Source organism: Solanum dulcamara, chromosome 7 (genome assembly GCF_947179165.1).
Source record: "Solanum dulcamara chromosome 7, daSolDulc1.2, whole genome shotgun sequence".
NCBI classification, from domain to species: Eukaryota; Viridiplantae; Streptophyta; class Magnoliopsida; order Solanales; family Solanaceae; genus Solanum; species Solanum dulcamara.
Genome location: NC_077243.1, coordinates 18,749,407 through 18,766,091, shown reverse-complemented (window position 1 = coordinate 18,766,091; position 16,685 = coordinate 18,749,407). Strand labels below are relative to the sequence as shown.

General features: G+C 36.1%; 1 protein-coding gene across 1 annotated transcript in view; it reads right to left on the bottom strand.

Annotated features, from left to right (window-relative positions):
• The window catches only part of LOC129894320 (tripeptidyl-peptidase 2), a 49,937-nt gene that overhangs the window by 27,939 nt on the left and 5,313 nt on the right, over positions 1–16,685 (bottom strand). Inside the window, exons 4-14 of the mRNA XM_055969955.1 lie at positions 9,521–9,630; positions 9,251–9,331; positions 7,815–7,901; positions 7,580–7,722; positions 3,718–3,868; positions 3,471–3,593; positions 1,216–1,299; positions 936–1,123; positions 639–813; positions 445–566; positions 265–359 (exon numbers count right to left, since the gene is read on the bottom strand). Of these exons, the coding sequence (XP_055825930.1) occupies positions 265–359; positions 445–566; positions 639–813; positions 936–1,123; positions 1,216–1,299; positions 3,471–3,593; positions 3,718–3,868; positions 7,580–7,722; positions 7,815–7,901; positions 9,251–9,331; positions 9,521–9,630 (1,359 nt within the window). The remainder of the gene's footprint in view (positions 1–264; positions 360–444; positions 567–638; positions 814–935; positions 1,124–1,215; positions 1,300–3,470; positions 3,594–3,717; positions 3,869–7,579; positions 7,723–7,814; positions 7,902–9,250; positions 9,332–9,520; positions 9,631–16,685) is intronic.

Below are 16,685 nucleotides of genomic sequence, written 5' to 3'. Positions count from 1 at the left end.
TCTGATCAGAATGAACACATTCTTTGATCAGACCAAAAAATAGTGGTGATGATGATACACAAACTTTTTAAGTTAAAGCAACTGCTACATTACCCCCTAAGAACCAAAAAGATAAAGAGTTATTCATCTTTGATAAACCTCCTTTTTGTTTCGGAAATTCACCAATAGTAAAGACTTAGGGAAAATGGTTTAGAGCATCATGGAGGGCTACAAAGAAATAGACACACGCAAGAAACACAGATATGAGCACACACACATACATACACGAAGTTGGTTTCCTTGTGATGCCAGCCTGCTTGATATTTACTTGATACCACACACAAGGAAGATTTTGCACCTTTTGCATGTACTCATAAGCCCTGCAATGATAGTCAAGATATTAATCATAAAGGGATCAATGGTCATGCTAAAGATCAAAAGCCATAAGGAAGCAGTAAACCTAACTTGTCAACTTGCATGAGTCCCTGTCCAGCGGTTAACTTTTCTTCTGGTAAAGCACCCACGGGTGTAGATGTATTTTCAAGAGCCTTCCGTACACTGTATGGACTAACAGGAATACCTTCTGCCTGCAGGTCAAAGACTTCAGTCAAGAGGAAAACAAAAGAAACTGTATAAAAGGACCAAAACATTTGAATTACCTTCATAGCACTGACGATTAAAGCCACACCCCCACAAGCGGACGGAGATGCCATTGATGTTCCATTCATTAACATGCGTCTTTGAAGGGTCCATGTGGGCACAGGGGCCACAGCACCACCAGGGGCACTAATGGAGACACCAAGATCACCATCCACAGTGGGTCCCCGACTAGACCTGCAATCTCTTGGAGCTAATTTTTGTACACCAAATTCTAACTAGGACAGAGGCACAAAGTATCCCAAAAGTTCCAAATTCTTGAATTGGAAAAGGGAGAAACCATAAAATAAGGTACATACCAGGTGTATTCAAGGCCTTCAGTAGGTGGCTCAACTAACAAGTGAGCACCAGCAGCCATAGCTGGAGAAACATATGCCCCCACTCCAATAATGCTTGAGCTGGTGCCACCAGGTGCACCCACAGTAGTCAAAGCTGGACCGTTATTGCCAGCACTACTGACAAATATTAGGCGGTGTTTGTTGACCACCTGAAATATTTCACCAGATGGTCAACCGATTAACAGATTTCTCATGCACTGAACTACCACAAAGTGAGCATACAAAGTCAATGAAACATTACCTCATCGACAAGGTCAACAAAGCGACCATAGTCTGGCAGCAGTGTAGGTTCTCCGTAACTCATATTGATGAGATCACATTTGTGCTGTCCACAAAATAGAAGTATGCACATCTCAACAATGATTAAAAATTAACGTAGAAACTACCCGTAAAACCACAGTTTTTATTTGTCAATACACACAGTCAGAGCATTTAAAGTCGTCACTTGACAAGAATGAGAACCTCAGAGGTAATGTAGGGTCACATGACACTCACTGAGGTTGTTTGACATCAGAGAGTCAGATATTATAGGACTGACATAAACTTGCATGTGTACACCAAGGGATACAGGCACTGTAGGCCAAAGTACCAGCCTTACACAGCAAGACTTAGCAACTAGCGTCTTAGTCAATACGAATAGTTTTACTGTAGAAAATATTTCTAATAAAACCTGGCTCACTTAACCCACCAACCCGGCCCACAGTTTAAAGCCAGGGACCAGCTCAACCACTTAAGCGAGTTTGGGTTGGTTCAACGAAATCCGAGCCATAAGTTATTCCAGCCGGGAACCAGTTTTGAGACTTGAACAGCTGTACCAGTCTGCCCATAAATGGTCATTTGACCATTGAGAAAAAGTATATCCTTCATGAACGGTAAACTTGGCCATTTCTCTCACTCACCCTTCCCTCAACTACTGTAGCGAGTTTGGGTTGGTTCAACGATATCCAAGCCATAAGTTATTCCAGCCGAGAACCATTTTGAGACTTGAACAGTTGTACCAGTCTGCCCATAAATGGTCATTTGACCATTGAGAAAAAGTATATCCTTCATGAACAGTAAATTTGACCATTTCTCTCACTCACCCTTCCCTTTCCTTAAAATTAATAGGCGCTTGGCCATAGATTCCAAATATTTGTCCCTTTTTTTGGAATTTATGGAGATGGAGTTGTGTTTGGTTATACTTTTTGCAAAGAACAACAACAACAACATACCCAGTGAAATCCCACAAGTGGGGACTTTTTGCAAAAATTATTTGAAATATTGTTCATGCTTGAATGTACTTAAATACAACTTCAAAAATGAAAAGTAAGTTGGGAAAGGTTACAAGTTGTTTCCCAAATTTGATATACAACCTCAAGTTCGATTTTGGAATTTTCGCAGCCGAACACTGATTCACTATGAAGTGAAAAAAAAATCGAAAGAAAAATGAATAATTTTTAGGGTCAAACGGGTCCTTAGTTTATTCACGATATTTTCCTATCACCTAAGAACTATATAAACTCACCATCCCAATTGACTTCTTCTCACAAATAACTTCCAAATTCAACTCTTAACTCTCTTACTCAAGCTTATCTCATTCAATTTCAATTTTTAAGGCTATCAATAAATGATTTCAAGTAAGCTCTGGGAGATCAAAACATTCTTTTCCATGTCAATGTTGAGCGGTTGAATATTGGATGTTTAAAAAAATTAAATTGCAATTCGACTGTTATAGCAGTAAATTCATATATTTTTGGAACTTCTTAAAAAATTTCTTTAAATTGTGTGTTCACTTTATGTTTTTTGCTTCAAGCCCATGTACTTGTCGATTTTTGTGCTTTTTGGTTTAAAGAACATTGGCAAAGAAACAACAAACACGTCACAAACAGAAATACAGAAATACAGTACATAAGATGAGTGTTGTCAAGTTGGGATTAATAAATGGTGAGTTGTTTTTTATAAAATATAAAGGTTGGGGGTAAATTTTTAATTTTTAAAAGTAACCAAAAAATAGAATTTGGCCCACAAATTAGTTTTTTCTAGTTCATGGGAATTGGGATTTTTTGCCAAAGAATGACAAATTGTATGGCCAAACACTTTTTGCCAAGTTTTCCCCAAAAACAACTTCTACTTTTTATGGCCAAACAGGTCCTTAATCTAATATTGCATAGAAGCACACCTAATGATCAATACCTGCATGCCAAAACCCAGAAAAAGAGAAGCATGCGAGAGTCGTGTAGAGATTGCATAGATGAAATAGTTGGAAAACTTTAGTTACCAAAACAAATATTGGATTAGTTTGCCTAAATAATGAAGAAGATAATGAACAAGTTTCTAAGTTTCTACAATTAAAAAATAACACCCATGTCCCACGCAGAGAATTTAAAGCAGGGATCACCGTAAATTTAAGAACTACCATTGCAGGAAGAAGAGAAGCAAGAAAGGGGAAAAGAACATTTTGTAAGGGAGAGATGATGACCGAATAGTAAAAATGATATATTGGTGAATAGGCCCTACCTCTACAGCTGCAATCAAGGCCCTAGTCAAACCAGTCCCTGTTTCCATAGAATCCAACCGTGAATCTCCAATTTTACAAGACACAATTTGTGCTCCAGGTGCAACTCCATTTAGCAAAGGTTCCTTCACAAAAAACATGCACAACATAAACCCATCTTAAATCTTAATATAGCATCAGGATAGTCAAATCTAGTGCCAGAAAAGCACCAGTGTAATGGAAATGATGCCAACAGAAATGTTATTCTACCTCTGGGTGGAAGGCAGCAGCAATACCAGCAACATGTGTGGCATGTGGCGAGCTATCTGTTACAATACTTAAAATATTCCCTCCATTGTAGACATTTAGCACACATGTACAGGCATCCAATTTACTAAAAACTCCATGCTTTTGTTCAAGCCTACAAGGTTAGTAGCTCAAACTATGTAACTCCAGAAAGTAAAAGCAGTAGACATTGCCATTAGAGGCCATCATACAAAGTCATATATTTTTTGATAAATCAAATATTAATGAGTGAAGATGAAGTCTAATGAGATTTAGCATGTAATAAAAATACAACCGAGGAACAAATCAAATCATTTCGTTCCAATTTTAGTAAAATGGTAGATTTAGCATGTAATAAAAACTTATTGGTGTAACTGTTGCAACACAGAGGATCTTAAACTCCAGATTTGCTACATCCACCTATCTTGCAGTGTTGCTGGACCATACAAACTAATAGAGGATCCACATTTGAAGGTTTTGAGTGCACCAGTACTATGTCATTGCCATCAATTAGATTTAGTCAGTTTTATATTCCCAGATAGACAAAACAATGAACGAACCAGAATGGGTTCGATCAGCAATATCCTGCATATACCTAAATGGATCTTTTTAATGATTTTGGCAAACTACAAAAGGAAGCTAGCGTAACTTTAGAGGTGTTAGAGTTCCACTATCTTGCTAGGAGTAAAAGAGTCCTGATGTCTTGGCTTGAATGGAAGAAAAAGAAAAAATAAGAAAGGGAGAAAAAAGAAAAAGAAAGAGGAAGCCCTTGCCTAAGGAAGAAGGGAGTGGGGGGAGGAGATCTGCCTACGAGAAAAGAAAGGAAATGGAAAAACATATGTTTCTGCAACTAGAAGCCTTTGCATTACAGCAACCAAAGAATTCAACTTCACTTCTCCAACCACTGCACCAGCAGCTTCATATCAAGAGTGAATGCACATCCAATAAAGGATCTAAGAAAGAGCATTTTAACAAGACTATTTTGGATGAATCTGGATTTTTCTGCCAAGGGACCAGGTGTTAAGCGTAACAGTTTGATTACTCAGTGATTCTGAATTAACTAGGGCAAAGGAAGAAAGGGAGAAGATGGCAGAGGAAAATATTTTTCTGAGAGCTGAAATGAGAAGCGGGAGGCTAACATACTTGAGAAACAAAAGGCTGTAGCAACAAGACATGATAAAATCCTAGCCAATCTTCCCATATCCTCATCCAAAGAACTTGTTCCCTAGAATCTGATCCTGTTTTGAACTACTTTCTGTAGACCCTGTTTGGGGTTGTTACTTGTTCCTATCTCTGGTTGATAGTGCTGGTAGTTTCAGGCTTAATTTTGTAACCATTTTGTTAGTAGGATGGATATGAATGATGTGTAAGTGGATGTTTCTTATCATATTCTATTGATCAAGGCACTGGTACTATATTATCAATGCTGGATTAAACACCTTAGCTTTTTGATGATGCCAAAAGGGGGGAAATAAAGAATAATGTACAAACTTGGTTAACATGGTAAATAAACTAATACTCAGATGATCATATCCTGGTTCCTGGACTACTTATACCGGAGACGGTTGTTGAAAGAACCAGGGCCTTGTGCAGAGTTATGATTGAACCTGGCTCTTCTGCAAGAAATATATGGATCTGACCAGGTTCACATAACCTAGCCATCTACTAGTTGCAATGAGTGGAAGATTAGTCCCATGAAATACTTAGGTAAGAGCACACATCTTACTAAGTCACGATGATCAACATGAAGTTGGTTCTTATGGGGAAGATTGCACCTGAGAACACAAGCGGCTATAATGCTGGAGTTATCTTTTTGTTATGGTTTGTCATCATCAGAAAGGGAGAAATTGTTGAGCTGAGAGTCATGAGTTAGAGAGCTATGAGGTAGGGAGAGTCATGAGCTAGAGAGTTAAGTGATAGGGATGAAACGGGAAAATTGTTGAGCTAAGAACCATGAGCTAGGGAGTCATCTGTTAGGCTAACAATATGAAGTTTTGATGATTAGCAAAACATAACAAACATATGCAAGAACCAGATAACATACAACCACATACCCAGTGAAATCCCACAAAGTGGATTTTGGGGAGGGTAGAGTGTACGCAACCATATCATACATGTCTCAAATAAGGACCGGTGGTGTGTATAACAAAGCACTACTAAAGAACCAGTTCCTAAACATGTCTACTATAAGAGTAGTTATCAAGAGTACACTGCAAGGAGTGAAAGAACTATGTCCTTCACAATAGACTGGAAGAAGATTGTTAATCGAGGCAAAGCAGATTTGAACTACATACAAGGATACCTCGAAGAATTATGATAATGGCTAATCCAATAAAGCAAGGAACAAGAAAGAATATGGAAACATTACCATGTTTGCAAGGAAGAAGCTTTGAAAATAGGAGCAAAACAATCGCCAACGCGTGAAGGAATAACCAAGTCAAACTTGGATTAGAATCTTGGACTCTTGAACTAATCCATGTTGAATTGGGAAAAAAGAAGCGGCTAGCTACCCCTATATAAAGTGTCAATTTGATGTTGTTCAAGACAATCCACACAATAGGGAACAGAGAGCGCACAAAGAAGAATTTTCAGCATGTCTTCGTGTGAAAGAATCAACTGACAACACCTATTCCTATCCAGAATTATCATAACAGTTCTTGTTGTTTAGTTTGATTCCCTGAACTAAAATTGTAACTTTTAAATTCCAAGTGATTTGTCTTAGGTGTTGTTTTGTGTTGTAAGGGCTTGTAATGAACTCTTGTTCGCACGTTCCTACAAGTCGGGGGAGAATTTTGTTTTCACCTTTTTCCTACACCGGTTCTCTTATTTCGTTGACCATTTCCCTTCTACAACTCCAGGAATGGAATGACGATGTGTCCTCAGCAATAATACCACTAAAAAGTCCCAACTTAATTCGCCCTCTCCTGATAGTGTCATTGTTTGTACAACTATGAGCATTATTGCCTTCAGCTTGATCCTCGATGAATAAAATCTCTCAACTTTCCTATGATGTTGGCAGACTACGAAAATACTTCCCATAAATCAGGATTCCAGAATGCAGTTAATAAACAAAATGAACAGGGCAATTGATTTTATGGTCCATGTTGGTCAGAAATATTTTGTCAAAACACTAGTCCAACTGTAATCGGATAACATATACTGGCCCTCCACATTATTGCTTTCTTTGGGTGCATAGTCACCTTTAATTTGCTGGTTGGGCTAAAGAATACTCAAAATCACTCGGAACAGTTTCTTTAGCCTAAGGTAAGAGGAATTCTTGTAATAAAGCTGTAATAAGGAAAAATTAGAGAACCTAAACACAAATATGGTTCTCTGGAAAATGTCACCCAATCTTCTATGCAAACAGGAACTTCATGGGTGCATCCAATTCTCTAACTAGATTAGTTTCTTCACAATGACCACTTCTTCCCTTTTCCCGAGTAAAATAAGATAAAACATGTAAAACCTCAAACTAACTGCTTTAATTTTTCCCCTTTCAAACAACACAAACAAATAGCTCACAAGCACCCCTTTCATATCTTCTTTTCCCAAGGCATGGTTCCATCAACGACACATAACATATAATATCCTACCAACAACACTAGACCAATCCATCCCTCCTTGAAGTCCTTTTTTTTTGTTGATAAGATATCAATCCTTGAAGTTCATTTAAAATCATCATCAATATATTTCTTTTTGAAATACACGGAGTTCCTTTGAGGCTTTCACAAGCCTGATGGTTAAAGCACAGTTAATCAACTTCTAAAGTTCCCCAAAAGCAAATAAACAGAAGTTTTTATTCAGTACACACAAGAAAATTACTACTGTTCTAGCAGCCATGTCATACCTGTAATTACTTAAAGGAACAAAATCTGCAAGCTTTCCACATCCTGATTCATCCTCGAGACTCTGTGTGTCCAAAGCAGCTCTCCACAACTCACCATCATGCCATACAACAGCATCAATAACTGGTCCCTTGTCATCGTAGCTCTATGATAGATATCATATTTAGCAATGGAAACCGAAAATTTAACTTTTAGGTAAAGGACTTGGGAAATGAATCAGTACAAAAAGGTACTGACATCAGCTTGCTTGCGCAGGAGATCAACTCTATTCTGGAGGTCTTCACGGATCATTTTCAATTGCACACCTTCGACTTTTGTGTGCTTCTGCAGAATTGGTATTATTATGCTCAGCAAAGATACATCAAAGTAAAACTAGATAACTAGAACAACAAACTTGAAAAAACGAGAGCATGTCTCTGCATATATAAAGCAATGGCTAATGAGTTGGAACATTTAAGATAAACCTGTGAATTTAAACCTATGTCTACTAACTTATACAGTTGAGTGTTTACGGACGTATGAGACAAGGAATTAATGATAAATTTCTTTCATGACAACTCTAAATAGAAACAATTAATAGCACCACATATACATATAACAAAATGAAACACAATGAGTAAGTACTCAGAATAAACAGCTAATTAGAATATCAGGTGAAATTTTAAAGCAATAAAGATCCTTGATTTCTAGTACGATATATTTAGATCAAAACCCTTATATTGACATTTGTCATATCATACTTCAGAAATTCTATCAAAGTAATCCAACTGCAAATCACAGCGTCATCTCATCAGTGTCACTGAGCAATCTAATCAGTTCTCACATTAGTCAAATTGTTCCTGTTTCACCTGTTAAGCTTTATGTTAAGATGGAATGGCGTAACCAACTTCACATCAGACCTCAACTAGGCAAAATCAAAAAAATATTAGGCTAGGCTGTCAACTCTCATCATGGCTGAATCTGGCATCTGTGCAAATTAAGGTTCAAAACCATAGCTCTACCTTTTGAGATTTGGTGAACTTGGTTTCATTTTGAAGATTTACAAAATTCATGTCAATGTTTTTGTAGATCTTTGAAAATTTTGGGGCCCAAATATATGATCTCTGGCACGCACACCTAAGTAGGTGCATGGTTTATTTTCTTCGAGACTTTACCTTCATAAGTTACAACAGCTAAGTGGCTGACTTTTCTCTATTTCTTTTCAATATCGTGAGTTGACATGGCAAGAATTTTGTGTCTTGATACTCAACATCTCATCTCCAGCATTAATTGGTTAGCATTCCACATGCTTTGATCATAGAAAAAGGATCCAACCAAGACATGTGGTGGTTACAAGTTACCTACGACGTATTTAAGATAAGTAAAGCCTGCCTTTCTCTCTAGCATGGTAAGAGCTTGCCCTTTTAGATATAATAGGGCTACCTAATTTGACATACTCAAAAGCCAGTTCTAAAGGTCTCTTTTCATATAATTTTCTCTTACTTTATAGTGATGCTTAAATGTTACGGCTCTTTAAAGAATTTACAAGTTTCTTCATTATTTAACTTGTCAGAATTTACAAGTTTCTTCATTATCTGAAGATGCTCACTGCAAATAAATTAATGACCTTTACATACGCAATCTACCAAAATATGAGGTTATTGAAGGAAATAATCACAGAAATGGTGGAGAACCTTATCAAATTGATCAAGCTGCTTTACAGCCTCTGCTATTGCTTCTTGATTTTTCTCATCCCATCTTTTCTTTCGTTCTTTCTGCAAATAAGAAGAGTTTTTAGAAAGAAAATAGTTTAAAATCCTTCAAGAACGAAATCAACAACTACTACCCCTCAGTCCCAAACATGTTGGAGTTTGAACTTTAAAAAAAATCAAGAAAGAAAGAAATTATAAACACTTGTATAAAGCAAAGAACCAGAATATAGGGAGAATGGCAACCAGACTCACCTTTACTCGAGAGGTCAGCGTATCAGTAAAGAGCTCATACACCAATTTGCAGCCAACACGCCACTCGCCAGATGGATTCTTCCATGAAGAATTTATGACAAGAGAAGCCCCTACAGAATAATTAATCTATGAAGCATTAATGTTGTATACTGATAGAAACAGAGATTTTATATTGGATAAAAGAGATAAAAAGTACAAAGAGAGACACAAGTATCTCGTATCTCCCGCATAATCTTTCTGCATATAAAAGATAGGGAAAAGAAAAATTGTACCCCAAAAAGAGAAACTATTTACAAGCTATGTTGCTCAGACTTTCAAAAATGTCAACGGGTGCGTGTCAGATTCTCCAAAAGTAGTGTATTTTTGAAGAATCCGACACGGGTGCGGCATCAAAAATGAAGAGTCCGCGCAACCTAGTTTACAAGCAGCTAGCCCCTTACTTTCGTACATCCTTTTTTTAACTGTTAATTCGTGTTTACTGCTAGATACCATCAGAGTATATTCTCTGATGGTATCAAAGAGAGGTAGAGAACATTCAGTTACTCATTGATAGTTACTCATTGATACCATTAGAGTATATATATAACAGGCCGTGTTTCAGTGAAATGACTACTCAATCATTGTTTGATACCATCAAAATATATAGATACCATCAGAGTATATATATACTATGATGGTATCAAGGATGAAAAAGTAGTGGTTCAGTGAATAGAACAAGGGGGCAGGCGAGTAAATAGTTTGGGCCGTGGGTCCAACTCGGATAAATAGTTTGGGTTGGGTCATGGTTCTGAAAGGCGCTCGCCTCTCGCCAAAGGTGAGATGGCGAGGCGAGGCGAGATCCGATAGGCGACCAGAGGCAACGAATGGCGAGAGGCGACATGGCGAGGCAATGGCGAGAAAGGCGCCCTTTCGAATTTTTTTAAAAAAAAGAACTGCTTTATTAATTAAAAGAATATTTTAGGGTTTTTTGCTGCACAAGTCATGCATCAGTTTCTTTCATCTTCTTCGAGCAAGTCTACTCCTCTTGCTCAAGTTGTCTTTCTTCTTCAGCGATTTCTCAAGTCTCAACAAGTATGTTCTTCTCTTCTCTTCAGTTCTTTATTTTTCTTCTTCTCGTTTTTTCTTCTTTTTCTTCTCTTCTTCAGTTTGTTTCTTCGACTCTGGCACAGTGCTCTCCTCTGCCTCTATTTTTCTTGTCTCTGTTTTTATTTTGGGACTGAGTTTTGAGTCATTGTGACTGCAGTAATTTGCCAACATTTTTAAAAAAAATAATTTTTCTATATTTATTTCTCTCATAATCAATTTAGTTTTATACTAATTAACATAGTATTTATTTGTCCATAAATAGTTATTTCAATGGCGTCTGATGCTAACAAAAAGAAGGACATTGGATGGAATTATGGTATGCAAGGACCAACAAAAGATTCAGTAATATGTATGTTTTGCAAAGTTACTTATAATGGTGGTATTACTCGACACAAGCAACATTTGATGGGTGGAAATAGAAATGTAAAACAATGTCAAATGTCCGCTGGAAGTAAGAGAAGAAATAAGAGCTTATGTAGAAAATAAAATCGCGAGTAATTCGAGATTTCAAGTGAGGCATCAAGAAGAACATGTGGTTAATATTGATGATGATGATGACATGGATGAATATGGTGGAATGACGCCTCCCTCAAAAACTCAAAAGATGTCTTTTAGTGGAAGTGCATCATCCATGGGGCGGAACGTGGCAAAAGGTCCTCTCAATCTCTATTTTTCACAAAAATCACAACAAAAGGGAGGCTTTGAAAAGGGAGCAGGATTTGATGAAACTAAGAAAGTACTAAGGGAGTGTGCGGTAAGTGCTTTTGCATTATGGATGTATGATGCAGGGCTCCCTTTTAATTGTGTTAATTACAAATCATTTGATAAATTCATTGAGGCAGTAGGACAACATGGCCCCGGAATGAAGCCTCCTACCTTCCATGAAGTAAGAGTTACTCACCTTAAAAAAAGTGAAGAAAGTTGACAAAATTGTTGATGAGCATAGAGGCCAATGGACTAAGTTTGGATGTTCCATTATGATGGACAAATGGACAGCACGAAATGGTAAAATGATCATCAATATTTTAGTGAATTCTCCAATCGGTAGTGTATTTCTTGGTTCTGTTGATGCTAGCAATGAATCTACCGATTCAACAAAAATGTACAACTTGTTCGAGAACACTATTAAAAGAATCGGACCGAAAAATGCTGTACAAGTTGTCATAGATAATGCTAGTGAGAAAGTTAAAGCAGGAAGCATGATGATAGGTGTGTACCCACAGATTTATTGGACTCCATGTGTTGCTCATTGCATCAATTTGATGTTTGGTGACGTATTTAAGATTAACCCATATGCTTCAGGTAATATCACTCTCTTATCCTCTAACTTTCTTTAAAGTTAATATTTAATATTTATTAGCTACTAATTACCATAATTATATTACTTCAACAGTTTTTAAAAAGACCATCAAGATCCATTTTTACATTAGTCAAAGGCTGTTGTTGAACTTGATGAGAAAATTCACCAACAAAAGAAAATTGGTGAAACCGGCCAAGACAAGATTTGCAACGGCCTACTCGATTTTGAGAGCTATGTACAGTCAAAAGAAAAAATTGAGAATGCTAATCCTCTCAACCGAATGAACTTCAAGTAGATTTGCAAAGGAAACTTTGGGAAAAGATGTTGCCAACCTTCTTAGTTCTGCCCACTTTTGGAATGATGTTGTTCGGACACTCAAAGTTTGTGGTCCTTTGACAACAGTGCTTCGTTTGATCCTTTGATAACAGTGCTTCGTTTGGTGGATGGGGAGAAAAAACCACCAATGGGCTATATTTACGAAGCAATGGATAGAGCAAAGGAAACTATTAAGAGGCCTTTGGTGAAGTTTAGAAGCACTATGAGAAGGTGTTTGAAATCATTGATGCAAGGTGGACTGACCAGCTCCATCGGCCGTTGCATGCTGCAGGCCATATTTTGAACCCACGATTGTTTTATAAAGCTCATGAAGATGGCACTTTACATCAAGATGTATGGACGAGTTATCATGCATGTGTTGAGAAGATGAACCCTAATATAGCAACACAAGATTTACTAGTCGCTGAGCTTCTTAGGTACAAAAATGGTGATGGACTGTTTGGTTGTGGTCAGGCTCAAAGAGCAAAAGACACAAGGTCACCGGGTAAGTGAGTTGATTTAGTTCTTTATACTTTACTTAAATTATTTTGACTTATTTATACTTATTATTAACCTTTAAATTTATTTTTTTATAGTTGAATGGTGGTCACTATTTGGTAGTCAAACTCCAAACTTGCAAAAGTTTGCCATGAAAGTGTTAAGTGTAACTTGTAGCTCATCCGGATGTAAGCAAAATTGGAGTGTGTTTGAACACGTAAGAAGAATATTTTATATCGTAATATCCATATTATTATTGGTATTTGTTAGTTAATATCTACTACTTATGTGCAGATTCATTCTAAAAGAGAAATAGGCTTGCGATAGCGTTTCAATGATCTAGTGTACATTAAGTACAATAGAACATTGAAACGTCGTTACGATGCTCGTGATACCATTGATGCAATTGCCTTGGATTATATTGATGAGGCAAATGAATGGTTGGTTAGATGCCCCGAAGATCAAGAAGATGAACTAGTCTATGAGGAAGGTGATCTTACTTGGGGTACTGTTGCTACGGCAATTGGAGGTGACGAGAGTATCTATGGTCTTAAGGGAATTCCTTTAAGATCAAGGGCACTTGACAAGGGCAATGGAGTACAAACTGCATCTACAAGTTCAAGTAGGACGTCTCGAACACTAATTGATGAAGAATCCAAAAAGGAGAAAGATGAGGAGCAATATAATCATAATGAAATGGATGTTGATCTTCAAGATTTTGATAATCTTAAAGAAGAATAGACTTTTAGATTTCTAGTATTGTTTGTCAATTGTCTTATGAATTATTGAATCATTCAAGTTCTAGACTTTTAGTATCTACTATTAGTTTTTGAATTGAAATATTTGCTAATATATGTTATTGCAATTGAGATTTTGGATATTTATATATGCAATTAAATATTTAAGAATTTAGTATTAATTGGCGCCTCAATTCAAAAAGGCGAGCGGCAAGGTGAGGCAGGGCCTTGTTGCCTTTCGCCGTCCAAAACAGTGGGTTAGGTCCAATTTGGGTAAATACTTTGCCTAATGGGTCCAATTTGGGTAGGGTTCCCTAAAAGATACTACAACATACCTACACATTACTAGATATATCTTATATATATATATATATATATGAGAACCTTCTACCCGCTGATGTGGCATGCTTCATTGATCAGAAATATATTTATCTTTTTTTGTTAAATTTTTCCTTTTTTTCAATTTTAAAACAATTAAAAAGTTTTAAATACCATTCGGTTTTCTAACAGTCACTTGTATTCGGTGAAAAAACAACCATCGCTTCTTTCCGTCCTCTTAAATAAGGCTACATTCACTTCCTCATTCGCCCATACGATTCCTTTTTCTAGTTTTCCCTATTCTTCCTCTTCTTATATCCGCACAAGTTGATCAGTATCTGCCTCAAACTTTTAGTGCTGAGAATGGATTTGCTGGTGTTCTCCCACGATTATGGTTAAGTGTCTTCACACCGATTTCAATTACGCAAAAGATCAAGAATATCCATTCAAGAGTCTTTAACATTGGATCATTTTAGATGTTCATGAAAAAAATGTGGTAGGTCCTCATGCTTTCCTCTCTATAGGTTTTAGTACTGACATAAGGTTGGAAAATACAAATGGGCATGCTGGAAAGGTTTTGGCTTAGAAAGTGATAAGGATAGTGAGCCTAATTCCAATTAATCATGGCTACTTCTTGCTTGAAAATGTACGTATATCAACCTCGTCATTCTAGGATTTACCAAACAGAATCACATAGTAATCCTCCAAATTTTCTGTGAGTAAATTTCTTATCTCAGTGAAATTGGATAAAGTTGGAATATGTTTTAGTTGTATTAAACGTCCAGGCTACAGAATATCTTTTCAAAGATGAGATTTGGGTATTTATTAACTTCTCTATTTATTTCTTTTACTAGTTGTATTTAAGGCTTTTTTGAATAACTTCTGTGAAAATGTATATATTTTCTTTAGAACACCCCTAAACTTGACTCAAATTATTAATTTCATACCTGAACTATTGACAGCCTTTAAAACACTCCTTTACTTGGCTAAGTGAACTTAAATACACCTCCGGTCTTGCAGCATGAGTGAAATACACCCTTAAATTCTCGCCAAGTTTAGGGGTGTTTTTAACACTTTTCTCGACTTTTTATTAAAAGTCGCATGCTCCTAGAAGTGTTTGAGACCGCTTGCTATATCATGTGGCAGATAGGGGGTGTATCTACATTTAGTAAGTCAAGTTGAGGATTGTTTTTAAGCCTGTCAATAGTTCGGAGATGAAACTAATAATTTGCACCAAGTTTAAGGGTTTTTTCAATACTTCTCTTTTTTCTTTAATAGGTTTACCGGAGTACATTGCATGCAAACTATGATATAGGTTGAGAGAGTGTTCCCCTCAATTACCGTGTTTCTCTTTCTCTTCTTGCTTCCTCTTATTCTTTCCATTGCCATCGGTAATCTCTTCTCTTCCCTTCCTCTTTCGCCTTGTATATAAATGATGTGATTTTGTCTTATTTTTCCAAGCATCGTGTTGTGGAGTTGAGTCTATCCTACAAAGATTGCATTTGCATTTTATTTCCTTCAAACAGTGAGATTTGTATGATAAAGCAAAATAATTAATTGTTAAACTATCAATAATTTGTGCATATCATAAGTGAAATGAAGATAGGGCAGAAGACTTGGCATTGGAATGGAAAGTAATTAATTTTATCTGAATGGATTAGCTTGTTTCACTAATAATTACTATTTTGTTGTTTTTCGTTGAGCCGCTCTAAATTTTTAGAGTTTTGTTAATCTGATGTACTTCCTCCGATCCATTTGAGTTATTATGTTTTTCTTTATAAACCTATCATTGTGTTGTAAAATAAATTAATAACTTTCACTTGGACACAAAAGTCCAATATTACTAGATCATTATCTATATATCTCTTTTTCTCCTCCTAAATTAGAGTGGTTGAAACAATAATAATCTCCTTGAGTATCAGTTGTACTTTCTAATAGAGAAAGTTTAAAAGCTTATTGTGGTATTATCTTATGCTTTTATATTAGTTAATGTTATCCATTGAAATTAGTGAGATTGATTATTTAGTTCATTCTTTGCTCTTCTCCAATTTGATAATTTATCTCATTCTTTGCTTTTCTCCAATTTCAATGTGCTTACACACTACTTCAGAAATGATCTTTAGAGGTAATTAATTAACGACAATAGCTTAATTGCCGCTAAATAAGTGTTTTTTAAAGGCAATTAGCACTCTTTGTAAATGTCCTTAAATACTATAGCGACACTGAATTCAATGGCAATTAACTAATGATGGGAAAAACTTTAGCACTTTTTGCATGTGTATATTTATTGCCACTAAAAGTTGTTTTTATTGTAGTGACAAATCAACATGCATTTCAGTAACTTAAAAAGAAAAAGAAAAGAATATTGTTGTCACTCTTCTAATGATACGGGAGGCTTTTGCTATTGTGCATATCTTCTACCGTCTAAAACTATCTTAGTGCTATATTTTGATAATAATTAGTTTTCTATAATAATTAAAAAAAAACATCCCATGTCTCTTAGGTTCTCTAAAATTCTACGAATGTTATTTGAGAAAACTAACAGGCCAATCAATTATGTCAACTAATATACTAACAGAAGGTCTCTTATCTCTGGCAGATCGAGGGACAGATTAATTGGATTGTATGCCACCTTTTTGTATTATTCACCTACTATATGTTTATGTATTTTGTTGAACTTAAAGTTTAAACTATGGTAGTGTCTTTTTTTGCTATTTCATATACTTCTTTTTTAACATGAAAAGGTTAAGATCACAAGCCTTTTTAGATACTTTTGTTTTCTTGCGATTCATGGGAATTGTATAAATTGTCATTTAGATTCTCTTTTCTTGGGTTCTCTTATTATTTTTTCACTTTTGGAGTTCTTAGAAAGTTTAATCAAATTGGAAATTACATCACGAGTCTTTTTTTA